General features: G+C 41.7%; 1 protein-coding gene across 1 annotated transcript in view; it reads right to left on the bottom strand.

The window, feature by feature from the left end:
• Positions 1-13,477, bottom strand: part of egln1a (egl-9 family hypoxia-inducible factor 1a) — a gene marked incomplete in the record, with an annotated part of 77,901 nt that extends 64,424 nt beyond the window's left edge. Inside the window, 1 exon segment of the mRNA XM_042305701.1 lies at positions 12,244-13,477. Within this exon segment, the coding sequence (XP_042161635.1) occupies positions 12,244-12,999 (756 nt within the window).
• Between the last annotated feature and the right edge of the window lie 5,633 nt (positions 13,478-19,110).

A 19,110-nucleotide genomic window follows, 5' to 3' on the forward strand; every position in this document is an offset into this window, starting at 1 on the left:
GACCAGGTCATATCCACTGAGGGGTTTAATAGACCAGGTCATATTCATATTCACTGAGGGGTTTAATAGACCAGGTCATATCCACTGAGGGGTTTAATAGACCAGGTCATATTCACTGAGGGGTTTAATAGACCAGGTCATATTCACTGAGGGGTTTAATAGACCAGGTCATATTCACTGAGGGGTTTAATAGACCAGGTCATATTCACTGAGGGGTTTAATAGACCAGGTCATATTCATATTCACTGAGGTGTTTAATAGACCAGGTCATATTCACTGAGGGGTTTAATAGACCAGGTCATATTCACTGATTCACTGGGTTTAATAGACCAGGTCATATTCACTGAGGGTTTAATAGACCAGGTCATATTCACAGGGTTTATTCATATTCACTGAGGGTTTAATAGACCAGGTCATATTCACTGAGTGGTTTAATAGACCAGGTCATATCCACTGAGTGGTTTAATAGACCAGGTCATATTCACTGAGGGGTTTAATAGACCAGGTCATATTCACTGAGTGGTTTAATAGACCAGGTCATATTCATATTCACTGAGGGGTTTAATAGACCAGGTCATATTCATATTCACTGAGGGGTTTAATAGACCAGGTCATATTCACTGAGGGGTTTAATAGACCAGGTCATATTCATATCCACTGAGGGGTTTAATAGACCAGGTCATATTCATATTCACTGAGGGGTTTAATAGACCAGGTCATATTCATATCCACTGAGGGGTTTAATAGACCAGGTCATATTCATATCCACTGAGGGGTTTAATAGACCAGGTCATATTCACTGAGGGTTTAATAGACCAGGTCATATTCACTGTCATATCAGTGGTTTAATAGACCAGGTCATATTCACTGAGGGTTTAATAGACCAGGTCATATTCACTGAGGGGTTTAATAGACCAGGTCATATTCACTGAGTGGTTTAATAGACCAGGTCATATTCAGTGGTTTAATAGACCAGGTCATATTCACTGAGGGGTTTAATAGACCAGGTCATATTCACTGAGGGGTTTAATAGACCAGGTCATATCCACTGAGGGTTTAATAGACCAGGTCATATTCATATCCACTGAGGGGTTTAATAGACCAGGTCATATCCACTGAGGGTTTAATAGACCAGGTCATATTCATATCCACTGAGGGGTTTAATAGACCAGGTCATATTCACTGAGGGTTTAATAGACCAGGTCATATTCACTGAGGGGTTTAATAGACCAGGTCATATCACTGAGTGGTTTAATAGACCATTCACTGAGGGGTTTAATAGACCAGGTCATATTCACTGAGGGTTTAATAGACCAGGGGTTTCATATTCACTGAGGGTTTAATAGACCAGGTCATATTCATATTCACTGAGGGGTTTAATAGACCAGGTCATATTCATATAGACCACTCACTGAGGGGTTTAATAGACCAGGTCATATTCACTGAGGGTTTAATAGACCAGGTCATATTCACTGAGGGGTTTAATAGACCAGGTCATATTCACTGAGGGGTTTAATAGACCAGGTCATATCCACTGAGGGGTTTAATAGACCAGGTCATATTCATATTCACTGAGGGTTTAATAGACCAGGTCATATTCACTGAGGGTTTAATAGACCAGGTCATATTCACTGAGGGGTTTAATAGACCAGGTCATATTCACTGAGGGGTTTAATAGACCAGGTCATATTCACTGAGGGGTTTAATAGACCAGGTCATATTCACTGAGGGTTTAATAGACCAGGTCATATCATATTCACTGAGGGGTTTAATAGACCAGGTCATATTCACTGAGGGGTTTAATAGTCATATTCCAGGTCATAGACCAGGTCATATTCACTGAGGGGTTTAATAGACCAGGTCATATTCACTGAGTGGTTTAATAGACCATGGTTTAATAGACCAGGTCATATATTCACTGAGGGTTTAATAGACCAGGTCATATTCACTGAGGGTTTAATAGACCAGGTCATATTCATGGTTTAATAGACCAGGTCATATTCACTGAGGTGGTTTAATAGACCAGGTCATATTCACTGAGGTGGGGTTTAATAGACCAGGTCATATTCATATTCACTGAGGGGTTTAATAGACCAGGTCATACCAGGTCATATCACTGAGGGTTTAATAGACCAGGTCATATTATATCACTGAGGGGTTTAATAGACCAGGTCATATTCATATTCACTGAGGGGTTTAATAGACCAGGTCATATATTCACTGAGGGTTTAATAGACCAGGTCATATTCACTGAGGGTTTAATAGACCAGGTCATATTCACTGAGGGGTTTAATAGACCAGGTCATATTCATATTCACTGAGTGGTTTAATAGACCAGGTCATATTCATATATCACTGAGGGGTTTAATAGACCAGGTCATATTCACTGAGGGGTTTAATAGACCAGGTCATATTCACTGAGTGGTTTAATAGACCAGGTCATATTCATTCCACTGACTGAGGGGTTTAATAGACCAGGTCATATTCACTGGGGGTTTAATAGACCAGGTCATATCCACTGAGGGGTTTAATAGACCAGGTCATATTCATATCCACTGAGGGGGTTTAATAGACCAGGTCATATCACTGAGGGTTTAATAGACCAGGTCATTCATATCCACTGAGGGGTTTAATAGACCAGGTCATATCCACTGAGTGGTTTAATAGACCAGGTCATATTCACTGAGGGGTTTAATAGACCAGGTCATATTCACTGAGGGGTTTAATAGACCAGGTCACATTCACTGAGGGGTTTAACAGACCAGGTCATATTCACTGAGGGGTTTAATAGATCAGGTCATATTCATATTCACTGAGGGGTTTAATAGACCAGGTCATATTCATAGTGGTTCCACTGAGTGGTTCAATAGACCAGGTCATATTCATATTCACTGAGGGGTTTAATAGACCAGGTCATATTCACTGAGGGGTTTAATAGACCAGGTCATATTCACTGAGGGTTTAATAGACCAGGTCATATTCACTGAGTGGTTTAATAGACCAGGTCATATTCACTGAGTGGTGGTGGAGGGTTTAATAGACCAGGTCATATTCACTGAGTGGTTTAATAGACCAGGTCATATATTCACTGAGGGTTTAATAGACCAGGTCATATTCACTGAGTGGTTTAATAGACCAGGTCATATTCACTGAGGGTTTAATTTATTCACTGAGGGTTTAATAGACCAGGTCATATTCACTGAGGGGTTTAATAGACCAGGTCATATTCACTGAGGGGTTTAATAGACCAGGTCATATTCACTGAGGGGTTTAATAGATCAGGTCATATTCATATTCACTGAGGGGTTTAATAGACCAGGTCATATTCACTGAGTGGTTTAATAGACCAGGTCATATTCACTGAGGGGTTTAATAGACCAGGTCATATCCACTGAGGGGTTTAATAGACCAGGTCATATCCACTGAGGGGTTTAATAGACCAGGTCATATTCATATTCACTGAGGGGTTTAATAGACCAGGTCATATTCACTGAGGGTTTAATAGACCAGGTCTATTCACTGAGGGGTTTAATAGACCAGGTCATATTCACTGAGGGTTTAATAGACCAGGTCATATTCACTGAGGGTTTAATAGACCAGGTCATATTCACTGAGGGTTTAATAGACCAGGTCATATTCATATTCACTGAGGGGTTTAATAGACCAGGTCATATTCACTGAGGGGTTTAATAGACCAGGTCATATTCACTGAGGGTTTAATAGACCAGGTCATATTCACTGAGGGTTTAATAGACCAGGTCATATTCACTGAGGGGTTTAATAGACCAGGTCATATTCATAGGGGTTTAATAGACCAGGTCATATTCACTGAGTGGTTTAATAGACCAGGTCATATTCACTGAGTGGTTTAATAGACCAGGTCATATTCACTGAGTGGTTTAATAGACCAGGTCATATTCACTGAGGTGTTTAATAGACCAGGTCATATTCACTGAGGTGTTTAATAGACCAGGTCATATTCATATTCACTGAGGGGTTTAATAGACCAGGTCATATCCACTGAGGGGTTTAATAGACCAGGTCATATTCATATCCACTGAGTGGTTCAATAGACCAGGTCATATTCATATTCACTGAGGGGTTTAATAGACCAGGTCATATCCATATCCACTGAGTGGTTTAATAGACCAGGTCATATTCATATCCACTGAGGGGTTTAATAGACCAGGTCATATTCATACCCACTGAGTGGTTTATAGACCAGGTCATATCCACTGAGGGGTTTAATAGACCAGGTCATATTCACTGAGGGTTTAATAGACCAGGTCATATTCACTGAGGGTTTAATAGACCAGGTCATATTCACTGAGGGGTTTAATAGACCAGGTCATATTCATATTCACTCACTGAGGGTTTAATAGACCAGGTCATATTCATATCCACTGAGGGGTTTAATAGACCAGGTCATATCCACTGAGGGGTTTAATAGACCAGGTCATATTCATATCCACTGAGGGGTCATTTCATAGACCAGGTCATATCCACTGAGGGTTTAATAGACCAGGTCATATTCACTGAGGGGGTTTAATAGACCAGGTCATATTCACTGAGGGGTTTAATAGACCAGGTCATATTCACTGAGGGGTTTAACAGACCAGGTCATATTCACTGAGGGGTTTAATAGATCAGGTCATATTCATATTCACTGAGGGGTTTAATAGACCAGGTCATATTCATATCCACTGAGTGGTTCAATAGACCAGGTCATATTCATATTCACTGAGGGGTTTAATAGACCAGGTCATATTCACTGAGGGGTTTAATAGACCAGGTCATATTCACTGAGGGGTTTAATAGACCAGGTCATATTCACTGAGTGGTTTAATAGACCAGGTCATATTCACTGAGTGGTTTAATAGACCAGGTCATATTCACTGAGTGGTTTAATAGACCAGGTCATATTCACTGAGTGGTTTAATAGACCAGGTCATATTCACTGAGGGGTTTAATAGACCAGGTCATATTCACTGAGTGGTTTAATAGACCAGGTCATATTCACTGAGGTGTTTAATAGACCAGGTCATATTCACTGAGGTGTTTAATAGACCAGGTCATATTCACTGAGGGGTTTAATAGACCAGGTCATATTCACTGAGGGGTTTAATAGACCAGGTCATATTCACTGAGGGGTTTAATAGACCAGGTCATATTCACTGAGGGGTTTAATAGACCAGGTCATATTCACTGAGGGGTTTAATAGACCAGGTCATATTCACTGAGGGGTTTAATAGACCAGGTCATATTCATATTCACTGAGGGGTTTAATAGACCAGGTCATATTCATATTCACTGAGGGGTTTAATAGACCAGGTCATATTCACTGAGGGGTTTAATAGACCAGGTCATATTCACTGAGGGGTTTAATAGATCATCATTCACTGAGGGTTTAATAGACCAGACCAGGTCATATTCACTGAGGGTTTAATAGACCAGGTCATATTCACTGAGGGTTTAATAGACCAGGTCATATTCACATAGGTCATATTCACTGAGGGGTTTAATAGACCAGGTCATATTCATATTCACTGAGGGGTTTAATAGACCAGGTCATATTCACTGAGGGTTTAATAGACCAGGTCATATTCACTGAGGGGGTTTAATAGACCAGGTCACTGAGGGTTTAATAGACCAGGTCATATTCACTGAGGGGTTTAATAGACCAGGTCATATTCATATTCACTGAGGGGTTTAATAGAGGTCAGGTCATATTCACTGAGGGGTTTAATAGACCAGGTCATATTCACTGAGGGTTTAATAGACCAGGTCATATTCACTGATGGGTTTAATAGACCAGGTCATATTCACTGAGGGTTTAATAGACCAGGTCATATTCACTGAGGGTTTAATAGACCAGGTCATATTCACTGAGAGGGTTTAATAGACCAGGTCATATTCATATTCACTGAGTGGTTTAATAGACCAGGTCATATTCACTGAGGGGTTTAATAGACCAGGTCATATTCACTGAGGGGTTTAATAGACCAGGTCATATTCACTGAGGGGTTTAATAGACCAGGTCATATTCACTGAGGGTTTAATAGACCAGGTCATATTCATATTCACTGAGGGTTTAATAGACCAGGTCATATTCACAGGGGTTTATTCACTGAGGGGTTTAATAGACCAGGTCATATTCACTGAGGGTTTAATAGACCAGGTCATATTCACTGAGGGGTTTAATAGACCAGGTCATATTCACTGAGGGTTTAATAGACCAGGTCATATTCACTGAGGGGTTTAATAGACCAGGTCATATTCACTGAGGGGTTTAATAGACCAGGTCATATTCACTGAGGGGTTTAATAGACCAGGTCATATTCACTGAGGGGTTTAATAGACCAGGTCATATTCACTGAGGGGTTTAATAGACCAGGTCATATTCACTGAGTGGTTTAATAGACCAGGTCATATTCATATTCACTGAGTGGTTTAATAGACCAGGTCATATTCACTGAGGGGTTTAATAGACCAGGTCATATTCACTGAGGGGTTTAATAGACCAGGTCATATTCACTGAGGGGTTTAATAGACCAGGTCATATTCCACTGAGGGGTTTAATAGACCAGGTCATATTCACTGAGGGGTTTAATAGACCAGGTCATATTCACTGAGGGGTTTAATAGACCAGGTCATATTCACTGAGGGTTTAATAGACCAGGTCATATTCACTGAGGGGTTTAATAGACCAGGTCATATTCATTCACTGAGGGTTTAATAGACCAGGTCATATTCACTGAGGGGTTTAATAGACCAGACCAGGTCATATTCACTGAGGGTTTAATAGACCAGGTCATATTCACTGAGGGGTTTAATAGACCAGGTCATATATTCATATTCACTGAGGGTTTAAGACCAGACCAGGTCATATCCACTGAGGGGTTTAATAGATCACTGAGGGTTTAATAGACCAGGTCATCACTGAGTGGTTTAATAGACCAGGTCATATTCATATTCACTGAGGGTTTAATAGACCAGGTCATATTCATATTCACTGAGGGGTTTAATAGACCAGGTCATATTCACTGAGGGGTTTAATAGACCAGGTCATATTCACTGAGGGTTTAATAGACCAGGTCATATTCACTGAGGGGTTTAATAGACCAGGTCATATTCATATTCACTGAGGGGTTTATTCACTGAGGGGTTTAATAGACCAGGTCATATTCACTGAGGGGTTTAATAGACCAGGTCATATTCACTGAGGGGTTTAATAGACCAGGTCATATTCACTGAGGGTTTAATAGACCAGGTCATATTCACTGAGGGGTTTAATAGACCAGGTCATATCCACTGAGGGGTTTAATAGACCAGGTCATATTCATATCCACTGAGGGGTTTAATAGACCAGGTCATATTCATATCCACTGAGTGGTTTAATAGACCAGGTCATATTCACTGAGGGGTTTAATAGACCAGGGTTATTCACTGAGGGGTTTAATAGACCAGGTCATATTCACTGAGGGGTTTAATAGACCAGGTCATATTCATATTCACTGAGGGGGTTTAATAGACCAGGTCATATTCACTGAGTGGTTTAATAGACCAGGTCATATTCACTGAGGGTTTAATAGACCAGGTCATATTCACTGAGGGGTTTAATAGACCAGGTCATATTCACTGAGGGTTTAATAGACCAGGTCATATTCACTGAGGGGTTTAATAGACCAGGTCATATTCATATCCACTGAGGGGTTTAATAGACCAGGTCATATCCACTGAGGGGTTTAATAGACCAGGTCATATTCATATCCACTGAGTGGTTTAATAGACCAGGTCATATTCACTGAGTGGTTTAATAGACCAGGTCATATCCACTGAGGGGTTTAATAGACCAGGTCATATTCATATCCACTGAGTGGTTTAATAGACCAGGTCATATTCACTGAGGGGTTTAATAGACCAGGTCATATTCACTGAGGGTTTAATAGACCAGGTCATATTCACTGAGGGTTTAATAGACCAGGTCATATTCACTGAGGGTTTAATAGACCAGGTCATATTCACTGAGTGGTTTAATAGACCAGGTCATATTCACTGAGGGGTTTAATAGACCAGGTCATATTCACTGAGTGGTTTAATAGACCAGGTCATATTCATATTCACTGAGGGGTTTAATAGACCAGGTCATATTCATATTCACTGAGGGGTTTAATAGACCAGGTCATATTCACTGAGGGGTTTAATAGACCAGGTCATATTCACTGAGGGGTTTAATAGACCAGGTCATATTCACTGAGGGGTTTAATAGACCAGGTCATATTCATATTCACTGAGGGGTTTAATAGACCAGGTCATAGACCAGGTCATATTCACTGAGGGTTTAATAGACCAGGTCATATTCACTGAGGGGGGTTTAATAGACCAGGTCATATTCACTGAGGGTTTAATAGACCAGGTCATATTCACTGAGGGGTTTAATAGACCAGGTCATAGACCAGGTCATATTCACTGAGGGGTTTAATAGACCAGGTCATATTCACTGAGGGGTTTAATAGACCAGGTCATATTCACTGAGGGTTTAATAGACCAGGTCATATTCATATTCACTGAGGGTTTAGACCAGGTCATACCAGGGGTTCAGGTCATTCACTGAGGGGTTTAATAGACCAGGTCATATTCATATTCACTGAGGGGTTTAATAGACCAGGTCATATTCACTGAGGGTTTAATAGACCAGGTCATATTCACTATTCACTGGGGTTTAATAGACCAGGTCATATTCACTGAGGGGTTTAATAGACCAGGTCATATTCATATTCACTGAGGGGTTTAATAGACCAGGTCATATTCACTGAGGGTTTAATAGACCAGGTCATAGGGGTTTAATAGACCATATCCACTGAGGGGTTTAATAGACCACTGAGGGGTTTAATAGACCAGGTCATATTCACTGAGGGGTTTAATAGACCAGGTCATATTCACTGAGGGGTTTAATAGACCAGGTCATATATTCACTGAGGGGTTTAATAGACCAGGTCATATTCATATTCACTGAGGGTTTAATAGACCAGGTCATATTCATATTCACTGAGGGGTTTTAATAGACCAGGTCATATTCACTGAGGGGTTTAATAGACCAGGACCAGGTCATATTCACTGAGGGGTTTAATAGACCAGGTCATATTCATATTCACTGAGTGGTTTAATAGACCAGGTCATATTCATATTCACTGAGGGGTTTAATAGACCAGGTCATATTCACTGAGGGGTTTAATAGACCAGGTCATATTCACTGAGGGGTTTAATAGACCAGGTCATATTCACTGAGGGGTTTAATAGACCAGGTCATATTCACTGAGGGGTTTAATAGACCAGGTCATATTCACTGAGGGGTTTAATAGACCAGGTCATATTCACTGAGTGGTTTAATAGACCAGGTCATATTCACTGAGTGGTTTAATAGACCAGGTCATATTCACTGAGGGGTTTAATAGACCAGGTCATATTCACTGAGGTGTTTAATAGATCAGGTCATATTCATATTCACTGAGGGGTTTAATAGACCAGGTCATATTCACTGAGGGTTTAATAGACCAGGTCATATTCACTGAGGGGTTTAATAGACCAGGTCATATCATATTCACTGAGGGGTTTAATAGACCAGGTCATATTCACTGAGGGGTTTAATAGACCAGGTCATATCCATATCCACTGAGTGGTTTAATAGACCAGGTCATATTCATATCCACTGAGGGGTTTAATAGACCAGGTCATATTCATACCCACTGAGTGGTTTATAGACCAGGTCATATCCACTGAGGGGTTTAATAGACCAGGTCATATTCACTGAGGGGTTTAATAGACCAGGTCATATTCATATTCACTGAGGGGTTTAATAGACCAGGTCATATTCATATCCACTGAGTGGTTTAATAGACCAGGTCATATTCACTGAGGGGTTTAATAGACCAGGTCATATTCACTGAGGGGTTTAATAGACCAGGTCATATTCACTGAGGGGTTTAATAGACCAGGTCATATTCATATTCACTGAGGGGTTTAATAGACCAGGTCATATTCACTGAGGGGTTTAATAGACCAGGTCATATTCACTGAGGGGTTTAATAGACCAGGTCATATTCATATTCACTGAGGGGTTTAATAGACCAGGTCATATTCACTGAGTGGTTTAATAGACCAGGTCATATTCATATTCACTGAGGGGTTTAATAGACCAGGTCATATTCATATCCACTGAGGGGTTTAATAGACCAGGTCATATTCATATTCACTGAGGGCTTTAATAGACCAGGTCATATCCACTGAGGGGTTTAATAGACCAGGTCATATTCACTGAGGGTTTAATAGACCAGGTCATATTCATCACTGAGGGGTTTAATAGACCAGGTCATATTCACTGAGGGGTTTAATAGACCAGGTCATATTCACTGAGTGGTTTAATAGACCAGGTCATATTCACTGAGGGGTTTAATAGACCAGGTCATATTCACTGAGTGGTTTAATAGACCAGGTCATATTCACTGAGTGGTTTAATAGACCAGGTCATATCCACTGAGGGGTTTAATAGACCAGGTCATAACCACTGAGTGGTTTAATAGACCAGGTCATATTCATATCCACTGAGTGGTTTAATAGACCAGGTCATATTCATATTCACTGAGGGGTTTAATAGACCAGGTCATATTCACTGAGGGGTTTAATAGACCAGGTCATATTCACTGAGGGGTTTAATAGACCAGGTCATATTCACTGAGGGGTTTAATAGATCAGGTCATATTCATATTCACTGAGGGGTTTAATAGACCAGGTCATATTCACTGAGGGGTTTAATAGACCAGGTCATATTCACTGAGGGGTTTAATAGACCAGGTCATATTCACTGAGTGGTTTAATAGACCAGGTCATATTCACTGAGGGTTTAATAGACCAGGTCATATTCACTGAGGGGTTTAATAGACCAGGTCATATTCATATTCACTGAGGGGTTTAATAGACCAGGTCATATTCACTGAGTGGTTTAATAGACCAGGTCATATTCACTGAGGGGTTTAATAGACCAGGTCATATTCACTGAGTGGTTTCACTGAGGGTTTAATAGACCAGGTCATATTCACTGAGGGTTTAATAGACCAGGTCATATTATTCACTGAGGGTTTAATAGACCAGGTCATATTCATATTCACTGAGGGGTTTAATAGACCAGGTTTCATATTCATATTCACTGAGTGGTTTAATAGACCAGGTCATATTCATATTCACTGAGGGGTTTAATAGACCAGGTCATTCATATTCACTGAGGACCAGGTCATATTCAATAGACCAGGTCATATTCATATTCACTGAGGGTTTAATAGACCAGGTCATATTCAGGTCATATTATTCAGGGTTTAATAGACCAGGTCATATTCACTGAGGGTTTAATAGACCAGGTCATATTCACTGAGGGGTTTAATAGATCAGGTCATATTCACTGAGTGGTTTAATAGACCAGGTCATATCCACTGAGGGGTTTAATAGACCAGGTCATATCCACTGAGGGGTTTAATAGACCAGGTCATATTCATATTCACTGAGGGGTTTAATAGACCAGGTCATATCCACCAAACGGTCATGCTATTGTAACCACACCGTGCATGCATACCAAACGGCACCCCATATAGTGGATTACATTTGACCAGGGTCTATAGGGCTCTACAGCGGCAAGGAGCATAGCAGGGAAGAGCGTTGGGCCAGTTACTGGTTCGAATCCCTTAATGGACTACGTGAAAAATCTGCCGATGTGCCCATGACCAAGGTACCTAAACCTAATTGGTAATGGATAAGAGCATCTGCTAAAGATAACCATTATAATGTAAAGGGCCAGAGTGCCATTTGGGAAACAGCCTCGACTATTGCATGACATATGGGCCAAGATAACGATTAGAAATACCTGGTTTGTGACAAAACAAGTATTTAGTTTGTGTGAGAATCAGTATAGTTTAGAGAATCATTGTACCATCTAAACAAAACCTCTGTGAAATAAATATAACATATGCAAAAACATATTTTCAGCTGTTTTGTCGGTGGTGTACAAAACCGAAAGTAGAAGACACAAAAACTACACGTAATGGTGTGCATAGAAATTACACACACATAAAACAGAGCTACAGCATCTTAAACTTGCTTTCAATGAGAATGACAGATCTATAACTTACAAGTCTATGTGAATTTGATCGGGTTGGACAAAACGCTTCATATTGCAGCTTTAACTTAGCTACTTACTTTAGTCCTTCCATTTATTGTAAAGTTTCCCAGCTGACCATTACAATGTCTGACCAGATCATCCATCCGGCTCATGAGGAAGCAGATCTTCTCACATCCGGTCTCTCTGCCCTCGATCCATGTGATCTTATCTCCCCTAATGTCTTTAGTGGAGTCCGTTTTCTGACTGACCAACTGACCGTCGGTAAACTTCCCGGTTTTATGCAACAATTTAACGTCTTCCAAGATGGCCAGCGCCGTTTCACCGCCGAGGAAGTTGTCAACAACACATATCCCATGCTTTATCATACACGGGACGATGTACTCAATGGCGAGATTCTGAGGCGTGGACCGGGTGGTGGTCTGTCCGTTGGGTTTGGTGTTCGACCCGCCTGGTTTCCCGACTGAGGAGCCAGCGCACTCTGCGTTAGTTATAAAACCTTTCATTCTTGTCTCTCCGCTCGGAGATGCGGTGTTGTCGGGTTGGACGCGTGTCTTTAGTTGTGGTGACGGTAGTGTCTGTCCCTCTATCCCCCCGGACGGTGCCTGAGGTTCAGCAGACTTCTGTTTTGAAACCTGTGGTTTTACCTCGGATTCTTTACAATTCACCTTGTGCATTTTCCAGTGCTGCTTCTGGTGCTCCTTGCTGCAGTAAAACGAGTTTCGACACCGGCCGCACTTCAGGAGATTCTCCATTTTCCCACAAAGTTCACAATACTGTCTTTCTCGCTCCAAGTCCAGAGCAGTCTGAGCTGCAGTCTTAAGTTTAGTCTCCATGTTTGCAGTTGGAAGTAACGTTAGCTAACTAGTGTGTTACGGTCTTTAAATCCAATCATTTACACGCGTCCTGTTACTGATTTAGTTTGGAAGTGATCCACACACAGATCGAGCCCAGCCTGCCACGCCACACCGAGTGAAACGGAAAACCAGCTCCTGATAATTTCATCACACGTATTCCGTTGTTTACTTTATTTTATACGGTAATAAGAGTTTAGGTGCGTTCGAGCCCAACATTTGGATAATTCCAGTGTTCGGGACGTTTTGTAGCACGGAGCCATCGATCAGACTGTGTCGCATAACGCCGTCAGTGTTACGACGCCTTATCTCTCTCCGAGCGTATTATTTACGCAGATTCTGTTACAAAACGTTTCTTAAACGGAAGCGAACAAAACGGGGCGGGATATACCTGCATTTGTCCAATAGAAACTCTAGTTTTAGTTGCAAATCGGAATGATAACGATTACGCCTCTGGGCTGCGTTTCGTATGTATTTACGTTCTGAAACTGTGCTGTACTGAACGACCAGTTGAAAAAAGGGGTCGGGGAACACAGTCGACATCGCCACTTCCCTTTAAATACGTTACTCCTTGCTTCAAGTCACGCCTCGCCACACCCACCAAATGGCAGCAAACCTACCTCCAAGTATGTTCAAGAACGTACAAGAACGTTTTGGAGAAACGTCGTTAAATACAAACAGTTGCACAACGTAACAAACGTTCAAGCGAACTGAACGCACCCATGACGTCAACAACGAAACCTGCCTGCTGGTCCAATGTCAGCAGCTGGTCCTCCCTTTAAACCTGCAATGTGGAACTTTTTGGGAGATGACCAAATTCACATAGAAATGGGAGTTACAGATGTGTCATTCATTGAAAGCAAGTCTAAGAAGCGGTGTATTTGTTCTATGTGCTCTATTTCTATAATTCTATTTCTTAAGTTTCGTTTTTTGCATCGTTTACTTTTGATTCTGGACAAGAGCTTCAAAAAGCTGAAAATATAATATTTTTTGTTATGGAAAATATATTTCACCACGGTTTAGATGGTACAATGATTTTCTACACTAGACTTGCTTGTTTTGTCACATAAACTGAAATTAGACTTAACTATTCGAATTTTAGCCGAAAAGGTGCCAAGATGGCGGCTTGAACAGACGCTTTTATACCGAGATCGTACCAAACTTCAGAAAGATTGTGAAAAAAACAAGTTTACAGTCATAACTATTTTTATTTGTTCAAGATATAACACCTTTCCTGTTACTGGAATAATAATTGGATAATTTATTTCAGCATGTCCAGGCAAAGTCGTGACAAAAGAAGAAAGGAAAAAGTTAGCCATTCTATTGCTAATCAACAAGAGAGAAACGTGCTTATAGACAACTGCCATAACTACGCTTGGCCTATGGATAATATCATGCTTTCGAATGCTGAAGATGACGAATTCCCCTCTTTACCGGTTACTCCGTGCAAACCTCCACCCTCCAAAAAACCCAACATGAACTCTGACATCGTGGCTACCCTCTCCTTACTCATCAACTCCAGGTGTGACGCCATTGAGAGAATGGTAGGCACGAACACCATGGTCATCGAAGGCTTGAAAAAGACTGTGGAGTTTGCATGTGGTGAAATTAAGGATGTGAAAACGAGAGTGGCAAAAGTTGGAAAAAATGTGGAAAGGGTGGAAAAGAATAGCAATGTCTACCATAGACGTCTCAATGATCTGGAACAATACACAAGAAAATGGAACCTGAGACTCTACGGCTTGCCAGAGGTGGAGAATGAAGATGGAACCTGAGACTCTACGGCTTGCCAGAGGTGGAGAATGAAGATGGAACCTGAGACTCTACGGCTTGCCAGAGGTGGAGAATGAAGATGGAACCTGAGACTCTACGGCTTGCCAGAGGTGGAGAATGAAGATGGAACCTGAGACTCTACGGCTTGCCAGAGGTGGAGAATGAAGATGGAACCTGAGACGGCTTGCCAGAGGTGGAGAATGAAGATGGAACCTGAGACTCTACGGCTTGCCAGAGGTGGAGAATGAAGATGGAACCTGAGACTTGCCAGAGGTGGAGAATGAAGATGGAACCTGAGACTCTACGGCTTGCCAGAGGTGGAGAATGAAGATGGAACCTGAGACTCTACGGAGAGGTGGAGAATGAAGATGGAACCTGAGACTCTACGGCTTGCCAGAGGTGGAGAATGAAGATGGAACCTGAGACTCTACGGCTTGCCAGAGGTGGAGAATGAAGATGGAACCTGAGACTCTACGGCTTGCCAGAGGTGGAGAATGAAGATGGAACCTGAGACTCTACGGCTTGCCAGAGGTGGAGAATGAAGATGGAACCTGAGACTCTACGGCTTGCCAGAGGTGGAGAATGAAGATGGAACCTGAGACTCTACGGCTTGCCAGAGGTGGAGAATGAAGATGGAACCTGAGACTCTACGGCTTGCCAGAGGTGGAGAATGAAGATGGAACCTGAGACTCTACGGCTTGCCAGAGGTGGAGAATGAAGATGGAACCTGAGACTCTTGCCAGAGGTGGAGAATGAAGATGGAACCTGAGACTCTACGGCTTGCCAGAGGTGGAGAATGAAGATGGAACCTGAGACTCTACGGCTTGCCGGAGGTGGAGAATGAAGATGGAGCCTGAGACTCTACGGCTTGCCGGAGGTGGAGAATGAAGATGGAACCTGAGACTCTACGGCTTGCCAGATGTGGAGAATGAGGATGTGCGAGGAGAGGCTACCCGTATCTGCCAAGAAGTTATCCCTGCAGAGAAGAACAAAGTTGGTGATACCATCGACGTTGTACATCGCCTCGGCAAGAAACAACAGCAAAGCGATTCAAGACCAAGGGGTATCATCATCCTCTTCACTGCCAGATTCTACAGGGATGCTGTCTGGAATGCTGCTAGGAAGAATGCCTTCCTTCAGAGCCATGGTATGCGTTTCGCCGAGCATCTCAGCCCGGAGTACATAGAAAGAAGAAACAGGTTGTGGCCAACGATCAAGATAGCACGAAATTAAGGAAAGGCTGCTTACTTCGTCGGAGGACGAGGTTTCGTCAACGGTTCAGAAATCCATATTCCTCCCTAAAATCTCACTAGAAGGAACAGGTTGATGGTTTCAGCCATGGTATTCTCATTTTCCTTATGTTGTTTACCTAACAAGCATCAGGTGACTATTTTTCGTAATAATCAATTACCTCAATTCATTAGTTTGTTCTTGTATGACCAGAAGTCCTATTTTGTTTACAAACTTACGAAGAAGATTGAAAGCTGAATTTATGTTTTATGTATACAGTAACTAAGATACTGTTTTAAATGGCATTCAGGTCTGCTCTGACTTTACACGGTTATTGTTCTATTTAGTTATTAATACTTATTTCCAAAAAAGGTCTTAGGAACGTTTATATGTCAAACATTTTGTTATTCAATTATTTAATGATCAGTTTTCATATGTACTTAAAATAGTAGGTACCCTTTTATTTAAATTATTATTTTGTATTTTATTTCTCAGAATAGTTCCTGATTACGCTAAAGAGGGTTTTTAGTCTCTCTTACTACAAGAACGCTTGGTTTGGTCTTGAACATAATTTTCAGTTGAGTTGAATTTCAAAGGTTATGGAATAAACTATTTTCACTTTAAATTGACTTAAATGGTGCAGATCTCGGTTCCTTATCGTTTACGTTCACTGCTCCTACGTCTTTGACTCATGCTACTACAGTTTATACTTTTATATAATCTTTGTTGTTTTGTCTTTGTCTATATTATCTCTTAATGCTAGGGGGTTACGAAACAATGTGAAGCGCAAGGCCTTGATTTTTATTTGCTAAACAATTTTGAACAGATTTTTGCTTTTTTCAAGAGTCTCACTCAATTTCGGCTGATGCCAACTTCTGGAGGTCACAGTGGGGCAACGATATTTGGCTTTCCCACGGATCTGAACGCTCCGCTGGTGTCACTACAATGAAAAATACCTTTGGTGGTAATATTCTACACTCTGTGACCCCTTTGGTGGTAATATTCTACACTCTGTGACACCTTTGGTGGTAATATTCTACACTCTGTGAACCCTTTGGTGGTAATATTCTACACTCTGTGACCCCTTTGGTGGTAATATTCTACACTGTGACACCTTTGGTGGTAATATTCTACACTGTGACACCTTTGGTGGTAATATTCTACACTCTGTGACCCTTTGGTGGTAATATTCTACACTCGGAATGTGACCCCTTTGGTGGTAATATTCTACACTGTGACCCCTTTGGTGGTAATATTCTACACTGTGACCCCTTTGGTGGTAATATTCTACACTCTGTGACCCCTTTGGTGGTAATATTCTACACTCTGTGACCCCTTTGGTGGTAATATTCTACACTCTGTGACCCCTTTGGTGGTAATATTCTACACTGTGACCCCTTTGGTGGTAATATTCTACACTGTGACCCCTTTGGTGGTAATATTCTACACTCGGAATGTGACCCCTTTGGTGGTAATATTCTACACTGTGACCCCTTTGGTGGTAATATTCTACACTCGGAATGTGACCCCTTTGGTGGTAATATTCTACACTCGGAATGTGACCCCTTTGGTTGTAATATTCTACACTGTGACCCCTTTGGTGGTAATATTCTACACTCTGTGACCCCTTTGGTGGTAATATTCTACACTTGTGACCCTTTGTGCTAATATTCTACACTCGGAATGTGACCCCTTTGGTGGTAATATTCTACACTGTGACCCCTTTGGTGGTAATATTCTACACTGTGACCCCTTTGGTGGTAATATTCTACACTCTGTGACCCCTTTGGTGGTAATATTCTACACTCTGTGACCCCTTTGGTGGTAATATTCTACACTCGGAATGTGACCCCTTTGGTGGTAATATTCTACACTCTGTGACCCCTTTGGTGGACCCCTTTGGTGGTAATATTCTACACTCGGACTCTGACCCCTTTGGTGGTAATATTCTACACTCTCTGACCCCTTTGGTGGTAATATTCTACACTCGGACTGTGACCCCTTTGGTGGTAATAACACTCTGTGACCCCTTTGGTGGTAATATTCTACACTCGAACTGTGACCCCTTTGGTGGTAATATTCTACACTCGGACTCTGACCCCTTTGGTGGTAATATTCTACACTCTCTGACCCCTTTGGTGGTAATATTCTACACTCGGACTGTGACCCCTTTGGTGGTAATATTCTACACTCTCTGACCCCTTTGGTGGTAATATTCTACACTCTGTGACCCCTTTGGTGGTAATATTCTACACGGACTGTGACCCCTTTGGTGGTAATATTCTACACTCTCTGACCCCTTTGGTGGTAATATTCTACACTCGACCGTGACCCCTTTGGTGGTAATATTCTACACGGACTGTGACACCTTTGGTGGTAATATTCTACACTCTGTGACCCTTTGGTGGTAATATTCTACACTCGGAATGTGACCCCTTTGGTGGTAATATTCTACACTGTGACCCCTTTGGTGGTAATATTCTACACTGTGACCCCTTTGGTGGTAATATTCTACACTCTGTGACCCCTTTGGTGGTAATATTCTACACTCTGTGACCCCTTTGGTGGTAATATTCTACACTCTGTGACCCCTTTGGTGGTAATATTCTACACTCTGTGACCCCTTTGGTGGTAATATTCTACACTCTGTGACCCCTTTGGTGGTAATATTCTACACTCTGTGACCCCTTTGGTGGTAATATTCTACACTCGGAATGTGACCCCTTTGGTGGTAATATTCTACACTGTGACCCCTTTGGTGGTAATATTCTACACTCGGACTCTGACCCCTTTGGTGGTAATATTCTACACACTGTGACCCCTTTGGTGGTAATATTCTACACTCGGACTCTGACCCCTTTGGTGGTAATATTCTACACTCTGTGAACCCTTTGGTGGTAATATTCTACACTCGGACTGTGACCCCTTTGGTGGTAATATTCTACACTCTGTGACCCCTTTGGTGGTAATATTCTACACTCGAACTCTGACCCCTTTGGTGGTAATATTCTACACTCGGACTCTGACCCCTTTGGTGGTAATATTCTACACTCTCTGACCCCTTTGGTGGTAATATTCTACACTCGGACT

Source organism: Oncorhynchus tshawytscha, linkage group LG24, assembly GCF_018296145.1.
Source record: "Oncorhynchus tshawytscha isolate Ot180627B linkage group LG24, Otsh_v2.0, whole genome shotgun sequence".
Lineage (NCBI taxonomy): Eukaryota > Metazoa > Chordata > Actinopteri > Salmoniformes > Salmonidae > Oncorhynchus > Oncorhynchus tshawytscha.